The sequence below is a fragment of the Salminus brasiliensis genome, chromosome 4 (genome assembly GCF_030463535.1).
Source record: "Salminus brasiliensis chromosome 4, fSalBra1.hap2, whole genome shotgun sequence".
In the NCBI taxonomy this organism is placed as follows: domain Eukaryota; kingdom Metazoa; phylum Chordata; class Actinopteri; order Characiformes; family Bryconidae; genus Salminus; species Salminus brasiliensis.
In genome coordinates, this window is record NC_132881.1 from 25,494,212 (window position 1) to 25,512,063 (window position 17,852).

Genomic DNA, 17,852 nt, shown 5'->3' on the forward strand with positions numbered 1-17,852 from the left:
ACAAACTGTGACTATATGTTGGTTTGTGTTCAGTCATTCACATGTGGGTTAACATGGAAATGAATGGACACAAATAGATGATTTGAATTGCAAAACGAGAGATATGGTAGCGGAGATGATATGAGATGATCTTGTTTTAGCCTGTGTTGGCGGAAGTATCAGTCTAGCCAGTAATGCTGTGTCAGTATTCCTAGACTGGGTAACTGGTGCAATATAGACATAGAGACAAAATCAACAACATTCCACAAGACTATCATATCTGAAAATTTTTGTAGAAGTAGAAAATAGACTTGAAAAATCTTTTTTATTATTATTATTTATATATATTTTTCTAAAGTCTATTTTCTACATCTACAAATGTTTTCTGAGATATTAGTCTCATTACATTTTGTATATATAAGTGATTTGTCCAGCAAAAGCCATGTAATACCAACGATCACTCTTTTTAATGTTTCAATCCCGGATAGTGCGCCCCCACAAGGTTGAAAATTCAGTTCAGTCCCAAATAGAGTGCCGACTTTCCAAATGTTGACTTTCCAAATCGCACTGGTCATATAACGTTGGCTCCTTCACTAAATCCCACCTCCACATACCCGGTATCAACCCCCTAACGTGAATTTTTTAATATGTTGTTATACATAGGGGGAGCATATATTCTTTAAAACTAGGGAAACACACTGGTGGAATTGTATTGGTAGATGAATCTCAACCTGACATTAATAATGTTGAATATTGGCAGCTATTTGATTAGTCAGCTTGATTAGTCAGTGCTTATGCTTCTCACTTCACAGTCCCCCAACAATCACTGAATAAAAAACAGTTAGAAGAAAGTACAGGTTGCAGAGATTAAAAAGGAAAAGAAAAAAAAACATCAGTTGGGTAAAGTCGAGCTTACCAAGCCAGACAGCATGACTTTTATGCATGAGAATCTTAGAAAATAAAACGTTTGGTGAGTAAATGAATTACGATACTAAATTTGTGGTCAAAAGTACAAAGATCAGCCGTAACATGAACAACTGCCTAAACTTGAGCAGGTCCCCCTTATGCCGCCACAACCAATCTGACCATTCGGTATGGATTCTAAAGGTGTCTTGTGGTATCTGGCACCAAGATGTTAGCAGCAGATCCTTTAATTGACTGACTGATTGACTTCCTCTCAAAGTGTGCTGTGCTTTTGAGACGGATACTGTAGGATGTATTTTACGGGCATCCCCTCAAAAGAGTGCTGAAGTCCCTGTGACTGTGTCTGGAGAGCCTCTATATGGGGGCCCACCCTGTGGCCTGCAGTACATGAAGCAGAGGGCCTCCCCTGTGCTGCTCCTCGGTGGAGCTGCTTTTCATTAGCCCTGCTGGAGAAGCTGCGCTCTGCTCCGCTCGCTCCTGACCACTCCGGCTCTTGCCCCCCCCCCCCTCCCAAACACAAACACACCAGGGAGAAACCCGAGCCCCCGGCCTGATGGGCCGCCACCGCCCGCGCCCGCACGCCGGCTCTTCATAAATCAGCCGCAGCACTGCCCCGCAGCTCTCTCAGGCTGGGCCGCTTGGCCCCTGAGCTCCGGGGAGACTGCCACTGAGACGCAGAGGCTGTAAAGAAACACACAGGGGTGGAGAGGTTGTTCGCTGTGCAGCTGAAAGAAAAAGGGCCCGGCTGATTCATTCCAATTAATGCTGCTGGTGCCGATATTCCATGGATCCATGAGTATATCGGCATTGTTGGAAATACAGCCAATAAAGCACTGATTACGGGAGAAGAAAGGCCTGTGTGCTTTAAATGTGTTTGTGAGCATTGTGAGTTCTTGATGGGCCAGTGGTGACTGCTGGGTTACTGATCACAGTGTGATCCACCATTAATACCATCGTCCGGTAAGCTGCCATTGTTGAGCCGTGAGCAAGGTCTTAACCCTTTCAGCTCTCAGTATTAGAACAATAAAGACAATGTTCAATTAAATACATCAAAAAAAAAAAAACACTCCTGCAGTTTTGCCCTCATTAAACTAGAAACTTCACCATGGTGCAACATTTTTTTATCAGGTGTGGTGGTCAAGCGACTTTCACAGTAGATGGCTAATATTTGGTTTGGTGGTGTGAAATAATAATGCTGATGTTAGCCTTGCCTATGTGTAGCTTAGCAATGTGACCTACGCTTGATTAGTCTAAAAAATGTAGGATTTCTTATTTTGTCAGTGATCACGGCAAGACAAACAATATGCTCCGTTATGATTTTAAAATGATTTGAATTTGAACGTATTGATAAAAATATGGCTGGACAAATATTTCACATTGTAAAGAAAATTCAGTCCTTTTTTTTATGTGCATTATTTAAATAAGCAAACAGACTGTGGTGATGTACCTGTAACTGCCAGAATGCTTAAAGGAGGGAATGTCATGGTGCAAGCATGATGATGGTGCTATTTTAGCATTAAAAATGGCATGTTGCCAGAATGGCATATGTAGTCAGAGACTCGTTGCTTGTTTTTAGGTTGAAGTTTTAAGGAGTACACAAACCAGACTTTGAATCCCCAACATTGACATATTTGTGGTGAATAAGGAGAGAACTTTCTAGACCCTCCCAATATCCAATCCCAGTTGTGGCACACCAAGTTTTGCACTCTGTGCACTCTGGCCTTAAGGGGGTTCAGAAATAAGCAGTTTTAGCATTTAGTGATTCATCATTTAAGACTGCCAGTTTCTGACTGACCTCACATTTAGAAATTGACCCCTGACAGTATGTAATCCAATTCTTAGGCTTCATGGAACCATCAGTGGATTCAGACTTGCACTGCTACTCCATATGAGCCACTTTGCACTATTTCCCATGTAATTGCTGAATAATAATCTTAAGATTTAACAATTTAATGCCAAATAGGTTAGATGCTATGCTGACTTAATCTATTGGGGTCTGGTTTATATATTAGAATTATTTAATATATAAATATAAATGATATTGATAGGACTTTTAGCCCAAACACTGAGATTGGGAGCAGAATCAGTGGCAGTGTTTTTCTGTCAGTCATGTCCCAGTTAGAACCTGTGTGTGGTTGAGTATCAGGAGAAGTAAATGCAGCCCAGGATTATAATGCATTGCTCATTTCCCTTTTGGATCCACTTGAGCCAGATTTTATCCTCTATCAGCTTGAGGTCAGGCTAGATCGAAGGTGCATGCTCTGCTGAATCGGCCCAGCTTAAGTGGCAGATGTGTTGATCCAGCTGTGAAGATGTGTGTTACTGCCTGAAGCACTGACACAACCACATACAGCTCGCTTAACCTGAGAGGCACATTGGAATCTATCAGGTGTGTCTGTGTTTCTACATTTTCAGCACACCATAACTTTATTTTTTTATTCTTTCAGCAGACCCGAGTCTGCTTGTGAACTGTTAGTGACTACTAAGTGAGCATGAAGCCACGTTCACGGAATTCCGGACTTCTGTGTTTCCCGTGAATAGGAAAGACGTAATGTGCCGATTACTTTGATGTCTGTTTCAAGAAACTTCAGACGCTTTGATTAATGTGTCTTTAATTTGAAAACCAGCTCCACGGAGGAGACCCGAGAACGAGAAGAGCAAGGAGCTGGCGTGGTCTCACACAGCTGCCGCACAGTTTGTACACACACAGTTTTCAGTTACGCTCCAACACCACAGTCTTTGGCAACCACACATGTATTGAGGCCAGGCAGGCATAAAGAATAGTCTGTCTGTGTGTGTTTTGTGTGTCTGCAGCTTATTATTTCTTGGGAAACCTTAAGAGAATGTTGACCTTTTATTATATATATATATATATATATATATATATATATATATATATATATATATATATATATATATGTATATATATATATGTATATATATATATATTTTTAATTAAATAAATACATTTGGTTTATAGATATTATTGTTAGATCCAGCTTTTTACTAGGTCTGGGGGAATGGTAATCATTTAGTCAAGTTCTAAGTCAAGGTTCGGTTTAGCTAGGCGCAGGTCCTTACAAAGATATAAAAACATAATGTTTTTGTGTGTGGGAGGCGATGTATTAGCGTTTCTGCACAAGCAACTGTTTCAGAGTGTCTACGCAGAGAAGTGCCTCTGTGTACTGCAGGAAGTGGGTGGAGCCTCTGCCCACCTGCCCTGTCAGTCACAGTGAGGACAGCTGTGGTGACTGGCTGGCGTCAGGCTGCCACAGCGACGGCTATCCATCAGCGGTCTGGCTCAGCAGTGTGTCCCCCCTGTCCTACATTCCAGCAGAGCCATGGAGCCCCACATTCCACAGCCACCTCTGGGCACACTGATCTCCCGTGTTCTCCCAGCTACCCTGCTGTCACACACACTTGGTTGTGTGCACATGTCTGCACTTTTAAGTCTGTGTGTGTTCTCTTCTGTCACTGTAAGAAGTGCATGTCAAGTGCTTTCCTTGCACAGTTGATGTTCCTCAACTACACCAGAGGTTGTTCCTGCCTGGACTACACCACAGTTACTCAGTGCATGATATACACGGATGAACCAACAGCGGTGCACATTAAGCTCTGAGATATTTTTGATGGTTACTGAGCAATCGGTCTTTGTAGGCGACTTGTTGGATGTAGGAGAAATGAAGTGAAGACCTAAGCAGCGACCAAGGGCCAAATCAAAGGGTTGCACCCCCGGTCAGCAGTGGTGTGAGGAGGGACAAACCACAACTTGGCAACATGGTTTTGGGCACCCAGGGCCCATCAGTGCACAATGGAAGTGAAGGGAATAGAAAATCAAGACATTTCGGGTAACAAAACTCACAGCATCATACCTAAGTGTGGAGCTGTGTAGCCAAGGCCAAGGCCACTCTGGGAACTGGACCTTGAAGATCACGTCTCCCAATGAGTCCCAATTTTTTACATTTCGAAAAGTGTGGTATTCTGAGCAGTGTCCCACTGGGAAACCTTGGGTCCTGGCATTAATGTCACGTCTCTTTGACATGTGCCACCCACCTAAACATTGTTGCAGACCAGGTACACTCAATCTAGGCAGTGTTAGACCCTGATGGCATTGTCCTTTTTTAGCAGGATAATGCTGCCTGCCATACTCCACACTCTGTTTAGGAATGGGTTTAGGAACATGAAGAAAAGTTCAAGTTGTTATCCTGGCCTATGAATTCCCCAGATCTCAATCCAGTCGAGAGTATGTGGGGTGTGTGCTGGAAGAAGTCAACAAGTCCGATTCACAATGGCTCCCCACCTTGGAACTTGCATGACTTCATGGATCTGCTGCTGATGTCCTGGTGTCAGACACCACCAGATACATCTAGAAATTCCGGCATGAAGGGAGCCAACATAGAATATGTGGATACATGCGTATGGGCAGGGTCTCAGAAAGCATAAAAATAGGATATTATTAACAGAATGTTGCAATGATTACAGATGTTACAGAATTGTGCAGAACACATGGCATAGAGTGGAGTCCACCGTGGTTGAGTTCTGTAGCTCTTGGGGGGGGGGGGAAGAGCTGTTAGCCTGTCTAGATGTGCTGGCTTTGAAGGCCCTAAGGCGTCTACCAGAGGGAAGTGGTTGAAGGAGGTTCTGTCCAGAGTAAGAGAGGTTGGCTATAATCTTGCCAGCGTGTTTCAAGAACCTGCTGTTATATTTCTTGAAGCGTTGGCAGATTGCACCCAATGATGCTGTCCTGATTATGTGCTGGAGTTTGGCTCGTTCTTGAGAGGTGGTCGATCCAAACCAGATGGTCATACGTAGATGATGTGAGGATGGAGTCGATGATTGCTGTGTAGAACTGGCTCATCAGGGCCTGTGGCAAGTTGAATTTCTTCAGCTGCCTCAGCAAGAACATCCTCTGCTGGTCTATGGGATCTACCACTTCAGGATATGCTGGATATGCTGGTGCCCAGGAGCTTGAGTGACTCCACAGTGGGAAAAAAAAACAAAGCCATAGATGTCTGATGTCCACCATCATCTCTACAGTCTTTTGTGCGTTCAGCAACAGATGGGATCTGATGCACCAGGACACCAGCTGCTCAACTTCCTCTATGTAGGCAAGCTCTTCGCCATTGGGTAGGAGGCCAAGCACAGCGTCATCATCCGCAACTTCAGGACAGGGGTAGGAGCCCACAGCCTTGTGGTACTCCAGTACTGAGGGTCTGGATGTCTGACACGTTTTCCTAGCTGCACCTGCTGCCTGCCGCTGGCTGAAGTCCACAAACAGAACTCTTGGTTAGGTTCCTGGACTGTTAAGAGTACACTTTAATAGTGCTAAGTTAGCCACAAGCTAAGATGTATTCTTTGTTTACACAGTAAAGTTGTAGATATATACAACTTAACTATATAACTATATATATATATATATATATATATATATATATATATATATATATATATATATATTTATACTTAACTATATATATATATATATATATATATGTGTGTGTATGTATATATATATGTATATTTGTGTATGTATGTATGTATATTTATATGTAAGTATTAAATGTGCAATATTTTGTATTAAATATAAGCAACACACTATGTGGACAAAAGTATTGGGACATCTGTTCATTCATCGTTCCTTCTGAAACATGAGTATTACAAGTGTTTATCCTACTTTTGTTGGAGTTACTGTCTCTACTGCCTAGGTAGAGAGTCTATTGGCAATACTTCAATACAAGGATTTGCAAGGTAATATATGCTTTGTGCTTTTGCTCTCGATTTTAAGGTAAAGTGGAGCAGAACACTTACATTTTTGAGAAAGACATCTTGTTGGGTATGGTGAGATTGTTATGTGTGTTTTATACATGTTCGGTCACATCTCAAATTAATAGATTATTGGTATTTTACTGTCTTTGAGTGTCTATTTATTCTAAAAAAAAAAAAGCCTAGGCCTATGACTGCAGCCTGGAAAAGGCCTAGAGTAAAGTAAGCCTTCCTGTCTGGATCTGCACTGCTGAATGTGTTGGATTGGGCTTTGGTTTATGGGAGTGCTCCTGTTGTCTCACTAAGGCCCCACCAGTGGCTCTTTTTAATATACTTGCAAAGCTATGTGATTTATGGAAGGAGACAGAGTCTTCATCTCTGGGACCCTGGAGATCAGGATTTAGGGCATAATTAGTCTCACCTCCACTCCCCTTTCCCTTCCCTCCTCGATGCGAGTCAGGCCTTCAGCCGCAGGCTGGGTTGGGGTGGGGGGTGGTGGGGTGTATTCACCATGTGTGTTGGGCTCTAGGGAGGTCTATTAAAAAGCCATTCATTATGACAGCACCTCCCCTAGACCATGAGACTTCACTGCCTTATTACACAGCCTGTAATGTGCATGCGCCTGTCTGTGGAGCATAGTCTTTATTATGCACTGAACTTTATCAGCCAATGTTTTGTCCTGAATGTGTGTGTAATCATTTGTGTGTCCTCTTCTCCAGGTTCCTGTCTCAGGTTGGCGGGAGTCTGAACCAGCTGGGTAGTGCTGAGCTCAGGCAGCAGGTTGAGAGCAGTGTGAAGAGTAGTGGTCTGGAGGCTTTGGCCCAGTCTCTCAACACCTGCCCTGAGACCCTACAGCTTATCGTGGATGGCCTCACCCAGCCGCCCGGTTTTGACATTCGTCAGGGTAAGAGTGGGTCCCTTTTCTGGTTCAGGGCTACCACAGTGCTGGACCTCAACATGAAAGTAGAGCTATTGTGTGTTTTCGACCCATTTTCATGTGTTGTTAGTGCTTTAAAGCACCACACCGTCTCACATATAAATTTAACCTGCATGATTCTGACGGTAAATGTCCTTCTAAGAATCCGACGTGGATTAAATGATCTTTTCTATAATATTTTTTAGTGTAAAATGGGAAAGCATTGTAAAATAGCCTGGAACAACCTAAAAGGCACAGAACATTTCTAAAGGAACTAGAACAGTTCTAAAGGGGGAGAACATTTGTCATTTAATGAGTCCCTCAACAAACACACACAGATGAGCAACCCAACCCAAAGTTGGGTTTGGTGGTGTCTGTCGGAGAACGCTGAGTCGGGATCTGTGCACCAATATATGCAGGGCTGCTCCAGGACCACAACAACACCACATACACCTATCTCTGAGCCAAATCATTATGACCACTCATAGATAACGCAAAAGTGAAAGTGCTCATGCTAACCCCGCTCCATTATTGAAAGGACGATCCACAACTGTTCCACCTCGCAATTGTCCTTACAGGACTTGAAGGATCTGCTGCTAACACCTTGGTGCCAGATACCTCAGGGCATCTTTAAAGCAACAGCATGTAGTCAGTGTCACACAAAAGCCTTTTTTCTCTATTTCTGCGCTTTTTGACATGAGTGTGAATCTGGCAGTTACATTGTGTCAAAATGTCATGTGATAAAAGGACCAATAAAAATTCTCCAAAATGACGTTTAGAGTAAAAGTTAAAAAGGTTTTCCCTTCTCCTGTAAAGTTGCCATTTTGGAAATACAGTGTTTGCACCACAGTCACAATATAACGGAAATGGACATAATGTTTTGGCTCATTCGTGTACAGCGTACACAGTAGGAACTTTAAAAATAAGATGAAAAATTGCAGTGTTGTGATGTTACATAACAGTTTACTGCATCACACACATACACACATACACACACACACACACATATACACACACAGTCACACTTTCTCCCCCCATGACCATAATTCAAACAGATTAAAGGGAACAGTGTGTCTGTCTGGCTTTCTGTCTGTTGCTCTCGTGCTCTCTCTCTCTCTTCTTCACTTCCTCACCATCGTCTGCTCCCCTCCCCAGAGTCTGACTCTGGTCTGAGCGAGATCTGGGCGGTGCTCCAAGCTTTTTGAAGTCCCGCCGAGTAATTTGGGGGAAGACCCAAGTTATTAAACTCGCCCTGCCGACAGATATATCATTAATGAGAGAGCAGCGGCGTGTTTAAAGAGGAAAGCAGAGTAACACTCTCTCAATGGGTCCCACAGCCACTCTTACTACAAGAATAAAACCATGTGAACAACAAATGCAGATCCTGGTTTTAACATTACCCTCAGTCGGGCCAGAGGACAGGGTTTTCCTAGTGTGGCTGACAGTAATGTGCGGTATGTTCATTGTTGCCATCTGAAGCATAATTAAGATTAATGCTGTGATGTGTCTTTAGGGAGACTTGGGGCAGGATGAAAATGACTGTGAGCCGATGTTCAACACCAGACATACCACAGAATGATCATTTTACCTTAATGGGAAGATGTGGCGCAGAGTATGAGATTCTTTAGCAAATCAAATAGTTTATTGTGACTATACACTGTATGTCCAAATGTTTGTGGGCACCCCTTCTAATGAATGCATTCAGCTACCTTAAGTTACACCCATTGCTATTTAGTCCCTGTAGAGAAGTATTGGCAATAGAATAGGATTCTCTGGAGCAGATAAACATGAACGTTTTGGCACAGTGCCTGATGTCAGGCATTAAACCCCCTGGCACTGAGCTGTGAAGCTGTGCAACCAGGTTTTCTAAATCTAATAGAAGGCCTTCCCTGGACAGTAGAGATAATTACTCCAACATATAGAGATAAACTCTTCTTAATACCCTTGATTTCGGAATTGACAAGAAATTAGGAGATGTCCCAATACTTCTGTCCATTTAGTGTATATACAGTATAAAATGGACACTGAATTGAAGTTAGTGTGGCAGGTTGCTCCCAAGGCTCATTAGGCAACTAGTGGAATGAAAGCTCTGTACTTATCAACTGTGATTCCAATATCGGACCAATAACTGAATAAAATTTCCCATTGATTGGGTGCAGATATATCAGATCCACCTAACCCATAGCAGATCTCAGCCTTCAGCTAATCCAGCATAGCAGTTCATCATATCTGCTCCTCATTTTGTATACACTTCTAATGAGAAAGCTCTGTAATATTGTGTGTTGGATCTTGGCCCAAGCCTATTTTGTACATAGTATTGGAGATATGCATGTGTACAGTAATGTCTTTAGGGGCAAGACAGAGTTCTTTATTTGCATGCATTGGGATTTTTCTTAACTGTGGATTTCTGGCAAAACATACAAACTATTTTAGGGGGTTGAGGTTCGTTTATACAATAGAGCTACATTTTTTATGTGGTTAGATAAGGACAAGAGACAAGGCATGCCTCCTTCTCTGCACATTCCAGTACACATATTCCTCAGCCGCAAACACTGTTTAGATGTTATCTAGAGTTGTTTTGCACACATGTTCTATTTATGTATTCACACCATTGTCTGCGACCAAAGTTACAGTCGCACCCTCAGCAGATCGCACGCCTGTGGGTCAGAGCTATGTGTCTTGTCCAGTGGCTGGGACACTGGCTTTTTCATCAGGAGGTTGCAGGTTCAGTTCCCTGATGAGGCTCCCTCTATAGCCAGCTGTATAAATAGCTGCCATGTGATCCGTGTGTTAGGTAAGGTGTCCCGGATAAGAATAATCACAGATGAATGTTTCCTGAACCACAGAGCCTGTGGAGAGGCCATGTTTGTCTAAAAGCACCTTCCAGAATAAGTCTCCCCCAGAAGACACTAAATGGACTCGGAAGGAGTGCAGAGAGAGAGGGACTGGTAATTTCATTTGTTTTAGGGAGCTCCAGTGGTACTCTAGTCCTAGTCCTACTTTCTGCAGGTCTTGCATGGTATTTTGCTTGGACTAGCTCAAATCCAGTGATGTCAGGCAGATCATAGCTCACTAGAAAAGAACTGTGAAAGTTTTGATGCCATGAGGCCACTTCTTTTCTTTGCTGCTGATATTAAAACTTTGGTCAATGCTGATAGCAACCCAGTATGGGTGTAACGTATGCGTGTGAGTCCCTTACCACCACAATAAGGTACAAATGCCGATTGGGGTCTGACTATGACGAGTACAAATGACACACAGGAGCTAGAAATGCTGCCTGCTTCTTTCAAATCAGCAAGGGTGTTTTCCTCAGTCTTCTCTTTGGGAAGGTTGGGCATTGAATACTTTTGAAGCTTTGAAGTGTTTAAGCAGCCATAACATTAACACCGGTAAAGTGTGAAACATTGATTGTGGGATATATTGGGCAGCAAGTAACCAGTCAGTTTTTGAAGGAAGGTGGGTGGTGTGTTAGAAATAATTGGCAAGCATAAGGATCTGAGCCACTTTGACAAGAACCAAATTGTAAGGGGTAAACGACTACGCCGGAGCATCTTCAAAACATCAGGCAGGCATCAGTCTTGTGGGGTGTTCCCGGTATGCAGTGGTCAGTACCTACCAAAAGTGCTCCAAGAAAGGACAACCGGTGAATCGACGACAGAGTCATGGACTTATAGGACCTCAAGGATCTGCTGCTAATGTCTCGGTGTCAGATGCCACAGGACTCCTTTAGAGGTCTTGTGGAGTTTGTGCGTCAAATAGTCAGATCTGTTGTGGTAGCGCTGTTGTGGTACAGGGACAGTGCTGAGTGCTAATGTTATGGCTGATTGATGTAAAACATATGTGAGACAAATTCACTTCTCACAATGCACATTTTTTTTTATCTGTTCATTTTAAATGTTTATGTATAAAGTATCATACCAAAACGTGATGTGAACCACCATGTACTGCTACACCCCGACAATCCACAATTTTTTATTAGCCTCTTAAAGTCTTTTATTTTAAAAAATTTATTACATTCTAAGGATTATTTAAATAATAAAAAATAAATCAATAACTAAATCAATGCACAATTCAAACCAGTCATTCTAAACCAATTCTAGGAGGCTAAAAATATAGTAATCTAATTTAATAACAATCTAATAGTAAATATGAATTCTATTAATAAATAGTAAATATTTAATACTGTAACAACGTAATATGTAGATTTTATTCAGTCATTTTGTAACAGTGCATTGCTGACAGCTCTGGGGTCAAAATCCCATCTCGACATAAGCTACCGTGCTCAAATTTCTCAACCGCTCCGTTACATAGTCATGCTTAAGCGCTGAGCATAAATCTAAATCCCACCTCGACTCATTGTCACCATGTTCATACTTAGTGAAGTATATGGATATCCAGACTTTGCTTAATTGGCTCTTTGAATAAGCCAAGTGTAGTTTAAGAAAACAGAAATAAACCGTGCAGTGTAATTTGGACTGAGCGTGCAGTTGTAGAGAGTACATAAATGGCTAAATTATGTATAATCCATTTTACTCCCTTTTTTTCTTCCCCCATCAGTACCTGATCCAGCGTTTTCTGCTGAGGTTGGCCTAGTACCAATATCAATGGTTGTGGAATTGTTGCCAATATTTGCTGGAAATACATTTTTAAATGGAATCTGTCTCCCCCTGCCCCCCAACCTTCCTTTTCTTCACCCTTTCTTCACCTGGTCCTTACTTTGCTATCCTGCTCTCTCCTCATAGACTTTGAGCAAGCAGACTTTAAGCGAGGGATCGTTTCCATGAGTGACCTCCACAAGGGCATGCTCCTGACAGGGCGTGTGGAGAACACCGCTTTATTCGGGGCCTTCGTTGATATCGGAGTGGGCCGATCCGGACTCATCCCAAAGCGCTACATCACTCCTGATAAACTGCCTACTGACAAGAGACGCCGAAGTCTAGCCCTAGGACCAGGAGAACGAGTTGAAGTCCGTGTTATAGACGTGGATCTTCAACGGAACCGGATTTCCTTGGATCTCGTCAGGGTTCTCAGATAGGACCTGTGGATCGAGCACGAAAAAGAGCTGCGACTGCTTAGCCATTCTGTTCACAGTAGTTAAGATCAAGCTCCAGGGATTCAGGGAAAGTGGGATTCAGCTTTATATTGAGCCTCTTTACCTTACTCCTAAGTAAATGTAGAAGGCGCACCAAACCAATCAGCGAGACCCAGAGCACAAGCACATATGTTATCTTAAGTTACCCTAAGTTTGTTCTGATTGGTTAATGTAGTAATTTCAGTTTACACCATTTTTCTGGTTCTGTTCTGCATACAGTGCATTTGCACACTGTGCAAGTCTAGGCTTAATGCTTGTGTTATTGCAAAATAAGTTAGAAATCACTTTATAATTTGTTTGAGTTTGATAAGTAGTACCAATTGTACCAATATAAGACAATACTGTACGTGCCAAAATTCTCAAAGTATGTTATTGGATGTAATTGAGCTTAGAAAGAAACTGGCTAGTAAATGTCATTTTTTCACATTGACAGGTTGTCATCTTTGTGGGTTATTTTCTTTTCTCCTATCTGATCTCATAGCTATTTCATCCAACATCGTTGGAATTGATTTAGTAGTCATTACTAGAATAAGTAACAGTTTAGCAGGCTTCCCCTTTTAACCCTAACTACATTGTTTTCAGAGCTTGGTGAAATGATGATCAATTCAAGGGCTTTTTCTGAAGTTGCTTTTAACCCACAGAAGATACTTTGCTCTTAAATATAACATAGGCATCTCCGGCCACTCGACTGCTGACTAGTCATTTCATCTCTCACCATTCATCTGAATGTAGGAAATGCAAAAATGGGTTTAATTAAATCATCAAATATTATTTCAGTGTGACATCATAGAACTTTAAAGGTGACAAATTTTACATTTATTGAATATTTTAAGTTTCTATTTGATGTATTAATAGCATGTGTCTTGCGTCCTGTTATTTTGCTCAAGAATGATACACACTGATTTCTCTTTTTGTAGAGCTTGTGTATGGGGAACAAATGGTAAGCTTATTATTATTGTTATTATTATAAAAGCAAATTGTTGCATTGATTTAACACTGTACCAAAGTGTATGCTCCCCTTTCTTGAATGCTAGCACAGGAAAAGGTGCTGGTCCACATAGTAACCTGTATTCCCAAAACTAGTAGTGTCTGCTCAGGTCCACCATATTCTCCAGTCCCCATTGCATTTTTACCATTTGTACGAGTTTTGGAATTGACCAGTTTTCAATACCCTGTTTTGGTTGTGCCAGATTTTCTTTTGAAAAAGGACACGACAGCGTTTGAGGTTCACAGTACGCCACTTCCATGTACCTCTTAATTCAACAATTCCAAGGAAGATGCAGATTTGACATTCGAGGACCCCCTTTAATACATGGCATACAAGATACTCAGTTAGCGAAGTGCCTGCTGCAGTTTATTTTTCTATCTCTTCAAGTATCTTCAAGATACTGTTGAGATCCCACTTTGATAGCAATGCAGTTTGATTGACAGCCTCTTAGGAAACGAGAAGGAGGGGGTGCCACAAGCAGCTGCCAGACTGCAATATGACTTAGGGGGCCATGGGGAAAAAGCTAAACCCAATTATCCCTGGCTAGCCACGTGCTAATCAGCTACTTCAAAATTAATCCCATATTCCCAGTTCTCTATTATTCAATCTGTTTGCGTGTATGTGGCACAAATAAAGAAATGGATAAATAAGGGGCCCGTGGTGCCCTGAGCGCTATTCGCGCAAACCGCAGAGAGAATACGAAATCAGGGGATGAAATTTGCATTCAGAATGTTGCTTTTTTGTTACGGAGGAGTTTCATCAGACATAACCAGCAGTGGCAGGCAAACAGCGTTTGCCAGAGTATGATCAAAAGCCAGAGATTTTTCCGTTGGTTTTATACGTCACAGGTGTCGTTAGTGGCCTTTGGCGGCGGGATGTCATCCTATACGTAGGCATTTGAAAACTGAAACTGATTTGCTCTTATGTTTCTCTTCAGGTCCCGTTTCCTGTTTCAGGGTTCAATGTGTGGCCCTGTCCTTTAGCCTGTGCTTTTGCGTGTGCGTTCTCGTAGCTGTGTGCTGTATGCATGCAAGTGCCTTTGTTCTAGGCTCTGCATGAGGGCGCTGGACGTAGAGCAATCTAGCAGTCGGCCTGGTGCAGCATCCCTGTAGTCACCTGTGTCGTTACGAGCCCCTGGTGCTTTCAGAGCCCCGAGACGTGAGCCAGCCAAGGCGAAAGCCAATTAAGTGGAAATTACTTCACCAGCACCATCCAGAGAGCCATCAAGTTCTCTGCCTGAGCCAATGCTGCTCACCCTGAAGACTTGGTTAAGAGCAGGTGTGGATGGACTTGGGCCTTGCTGTGATGCATGAACGAAATCCAGAGAAGAGCAGAGGGTGAGATCTTCCCTGGGGTAATTCCTGGTGGGTTCGAGCATTGCTTTGAAGCCATGCATTCAATTGTCCTATATGTGTCCCTGAGAGGCTGATTCATTGCTCAACTTTGTGGGACGGCCATTAGAGAACACGTCCTATAGGAGAACTGAAGAGGGAAGGCAGGATGGAGCCGTGGTGCGGGATGGATCTCCCAGCACTCGTTCACTCCGTTTTGCCTCAGCAGCCTGTTCTGGACATCTGGCATTTCAACGGGGCTATTGCTCTTTGCTGATGATTACGTGAGGTTGAGAGCATATGTGTGTGTATGTTGACTCATTTCCCAGTCCTTCCCTCTTACATAGTTTTTCATTAGCTAAATTAAGGAAAGCAAAATAGGGGGAACGGTTTCATTTGAATGTACGAGCCACGAGTGTGCAATGTCTTTAGTGGTGATTACGGACCAGATTAGAGTGTGGGGGCAAGCAGTGGATGATGTGATGAGGGCTATAGTGCAGAGCCGCCATTTCCTCACTATGTACACACCCGGCTCCACACACGCAACTTCTAGCTACCATACACTCAGCGTGTTGAGAGATGAAATGTAATGTGGGGCTGCGCAGTAGAAAGGTGTACTTCAGGATACTGCCAATGCAAATTCCTTGCAGGTTTTTGGGAATGAGTGTTTTCTGTGGCATTTAAATGGCACATTTTGAAGTGTGTGTGTGTGAGAGAGAGAGGAGGTGTGCACACGCTGCAAGTGGTTGGATTTGAAATTGGAAGTGATTTGTATGCTGGAGTCCCAGTTTTACGAGCTGTTGCCAGATTTCCCACAGCGGAGAGTTGGAGTTCCTTTAGGGCACCTGTCATAAAGACTCACCCTTTCGCCAACATGGTTTCCAAGACTTACACACACATACACAGACATGTAAACCAACTTCTAAAAGCAGCCTATCCCATTATTCGGGGTTGCACAGAAAAAAAAAAAAAAAATTAAATAAAAATTTAAAAAAAATCCATAATTAAATAAATAATTAATGCCAAATATACTGTCATACATATTCTGTTTAAATGCATGAAAATAGTGAAAAATTCCAAAAATTCGTCTTACTCATTTGCTTATTTGCCTCTGCATAGAACGATCAGGGATCAGCATGAAAGGACTGGAAATGTGAAAAACCTCAGTATTCTTGCTATTTTAAGCTGATCATACCTCATTGAAAACAGGTGGCAACAGAGGCGTAGTAACAGTAACAGTTTAAAAATAAGGGGTATTCAAAACCCAGTGAAATTCTCTCACTGCAGAAGCGTCATATACTGGTACATGATGTGAAAAGGGTCCTATGTAGTACTAAAATGGGATTATTTGACTTACAGTGGAACCCTTTTTGGTACTATGTAGAACCATTTTTTCAAGGTTTTTATTAGGAACCATCTTCAACAGCTTTTCTTTGGATTCAAAGAACCATTTTATCAGGCATCTAAATGATTCTGTGTCTATGATTGAGCAAAAGAACCCCTCGTCTCACTTCTGCCAGTGACTTAAGCAGTAGTAATAACTTAAATCCATGGTGCTGAACATCACAGCTGGCTGGAAGTATTGTATGTAGTTATGAAATATCAAAATGATATCGTAGATAAAAGGACACATACCAGTACAGTTCAGATAATTCAGTACACACACACTGAAAACCTGATTAGCAACACTTGGACACCTCACTCAGTTGGTGGTCTAATGGTGTGGGGAATGTTTTCTTGCCACAGTTTGGGCCAGGTAACACCAATCATTTATTACTTGAATGACTCATCTCATCTGAGTGTTGTTGCTGACTTTACGCTTATTGGCCCCTAATGGCCACAATTTACCCATTTTCTAACACAGGGGTAAACAACGGGGGCCGGAGTCCAGCACACTTTACTGGTTTATGTTGTAACAGACCAGCTAGGCCAGGCAATTAGGAGGCAAGTTAAATCGGGGTGCTTGAGGAGGAAAAACACAAAACTGTGCAGGAATCTGGCCCTTCAGGACCTGGATTGTCCACCCCTCCCCTCTTCTAACGGCTACTTCCAGCATGATAATGATAGTGTTCTTCAGTGGCCTTCCCAGTCATCGGTTCTGCCCACTAGAAGCCCTGTTGGGATGTAGTAAAAAGGACTCCAACTCTAAAGGCCTGTATGTATATGACTGATGTATGTATGTACATATGCATGGCTGATCCAGAGACAACAGAAGTGCACATAATAACAAACAAAGAACATAAGAAAGGTTCCTTGGGGGCTTTTAATACAGCCAGTGGTTTAACTCAGAGAACCGTTTAAATGCTTGAATGGCTCTTTGCCTGATTAAAGGGTTCTTTAGATTGGTGGAAACCTTTTGTAGATGGTTAAGTATATGTAGAACCTTTAAAATGGGCTTTATATAGAGTTCCACTATTGGTACAGTCCAAATAACCTTTTTCCAGTACTATATAGGACCCCTTTTGCTTAGAATTTGCGTCATTAGAAGTTTCTAATGAGCAGAATATGCCATAGAACATTTTTGTATTCCAGTGTTCCAGCTTTACTTATATTCCGTAGTCTGAGGACATTAATAGATTATGTGCAGGTAAATAAATCCGCCCTAATGATGCATATTAGCCCCTAGTTTAAGCACATTTGCATCACAGAGTGTGTCCATCCCCTGTAAAATCTCCAGGCTGCTCCAGTACAATGCCATAAATAATGATACACTATGCTGCGGAGGTAGCAGTGAAACCTAATTAGGCTACCACATTGCCTAAGCTTTAAGTAAATCACTAGTGAAGTGGAAGGACCTTGCTGTTAAAGTACTTTGTGTTCGCTGTGAGGAGTGAGTTTATATATCTCCTCGGAGGGTTC

The 17,852-nt window shown here is 42.3% G+C and overlaps 1 protein-coding gene across 1 annotated transcript in view; it reads left to right on the forward strand.

The window, feature by feature from the left end:
- The window catches only part of srbd1 (S1 RNA binding domain 1), a 97,062-nt gene extending 83,958 nt beyond the window's left edge, over positions 1-13,104 (forward strand). The window contains exons 19-20 of the mRNA XM_072676858.1: positions 7,386-7,570; positions 12,325-13,104. Coding sequence (XP_072532959.1) covers positions 7,386-7,570; positions 12,325-12,617 — 478 coding nt within the window. The 3' untranslated portion in view covers positions 12,618-13,104. The remainder of the gene's footprint in view (positions 1-7,385; positions 7,571-12,324) is intronic.
- The last annotated feature ends 4,748 nt before the right edge of the window (positions 13,105-17,852 follow it).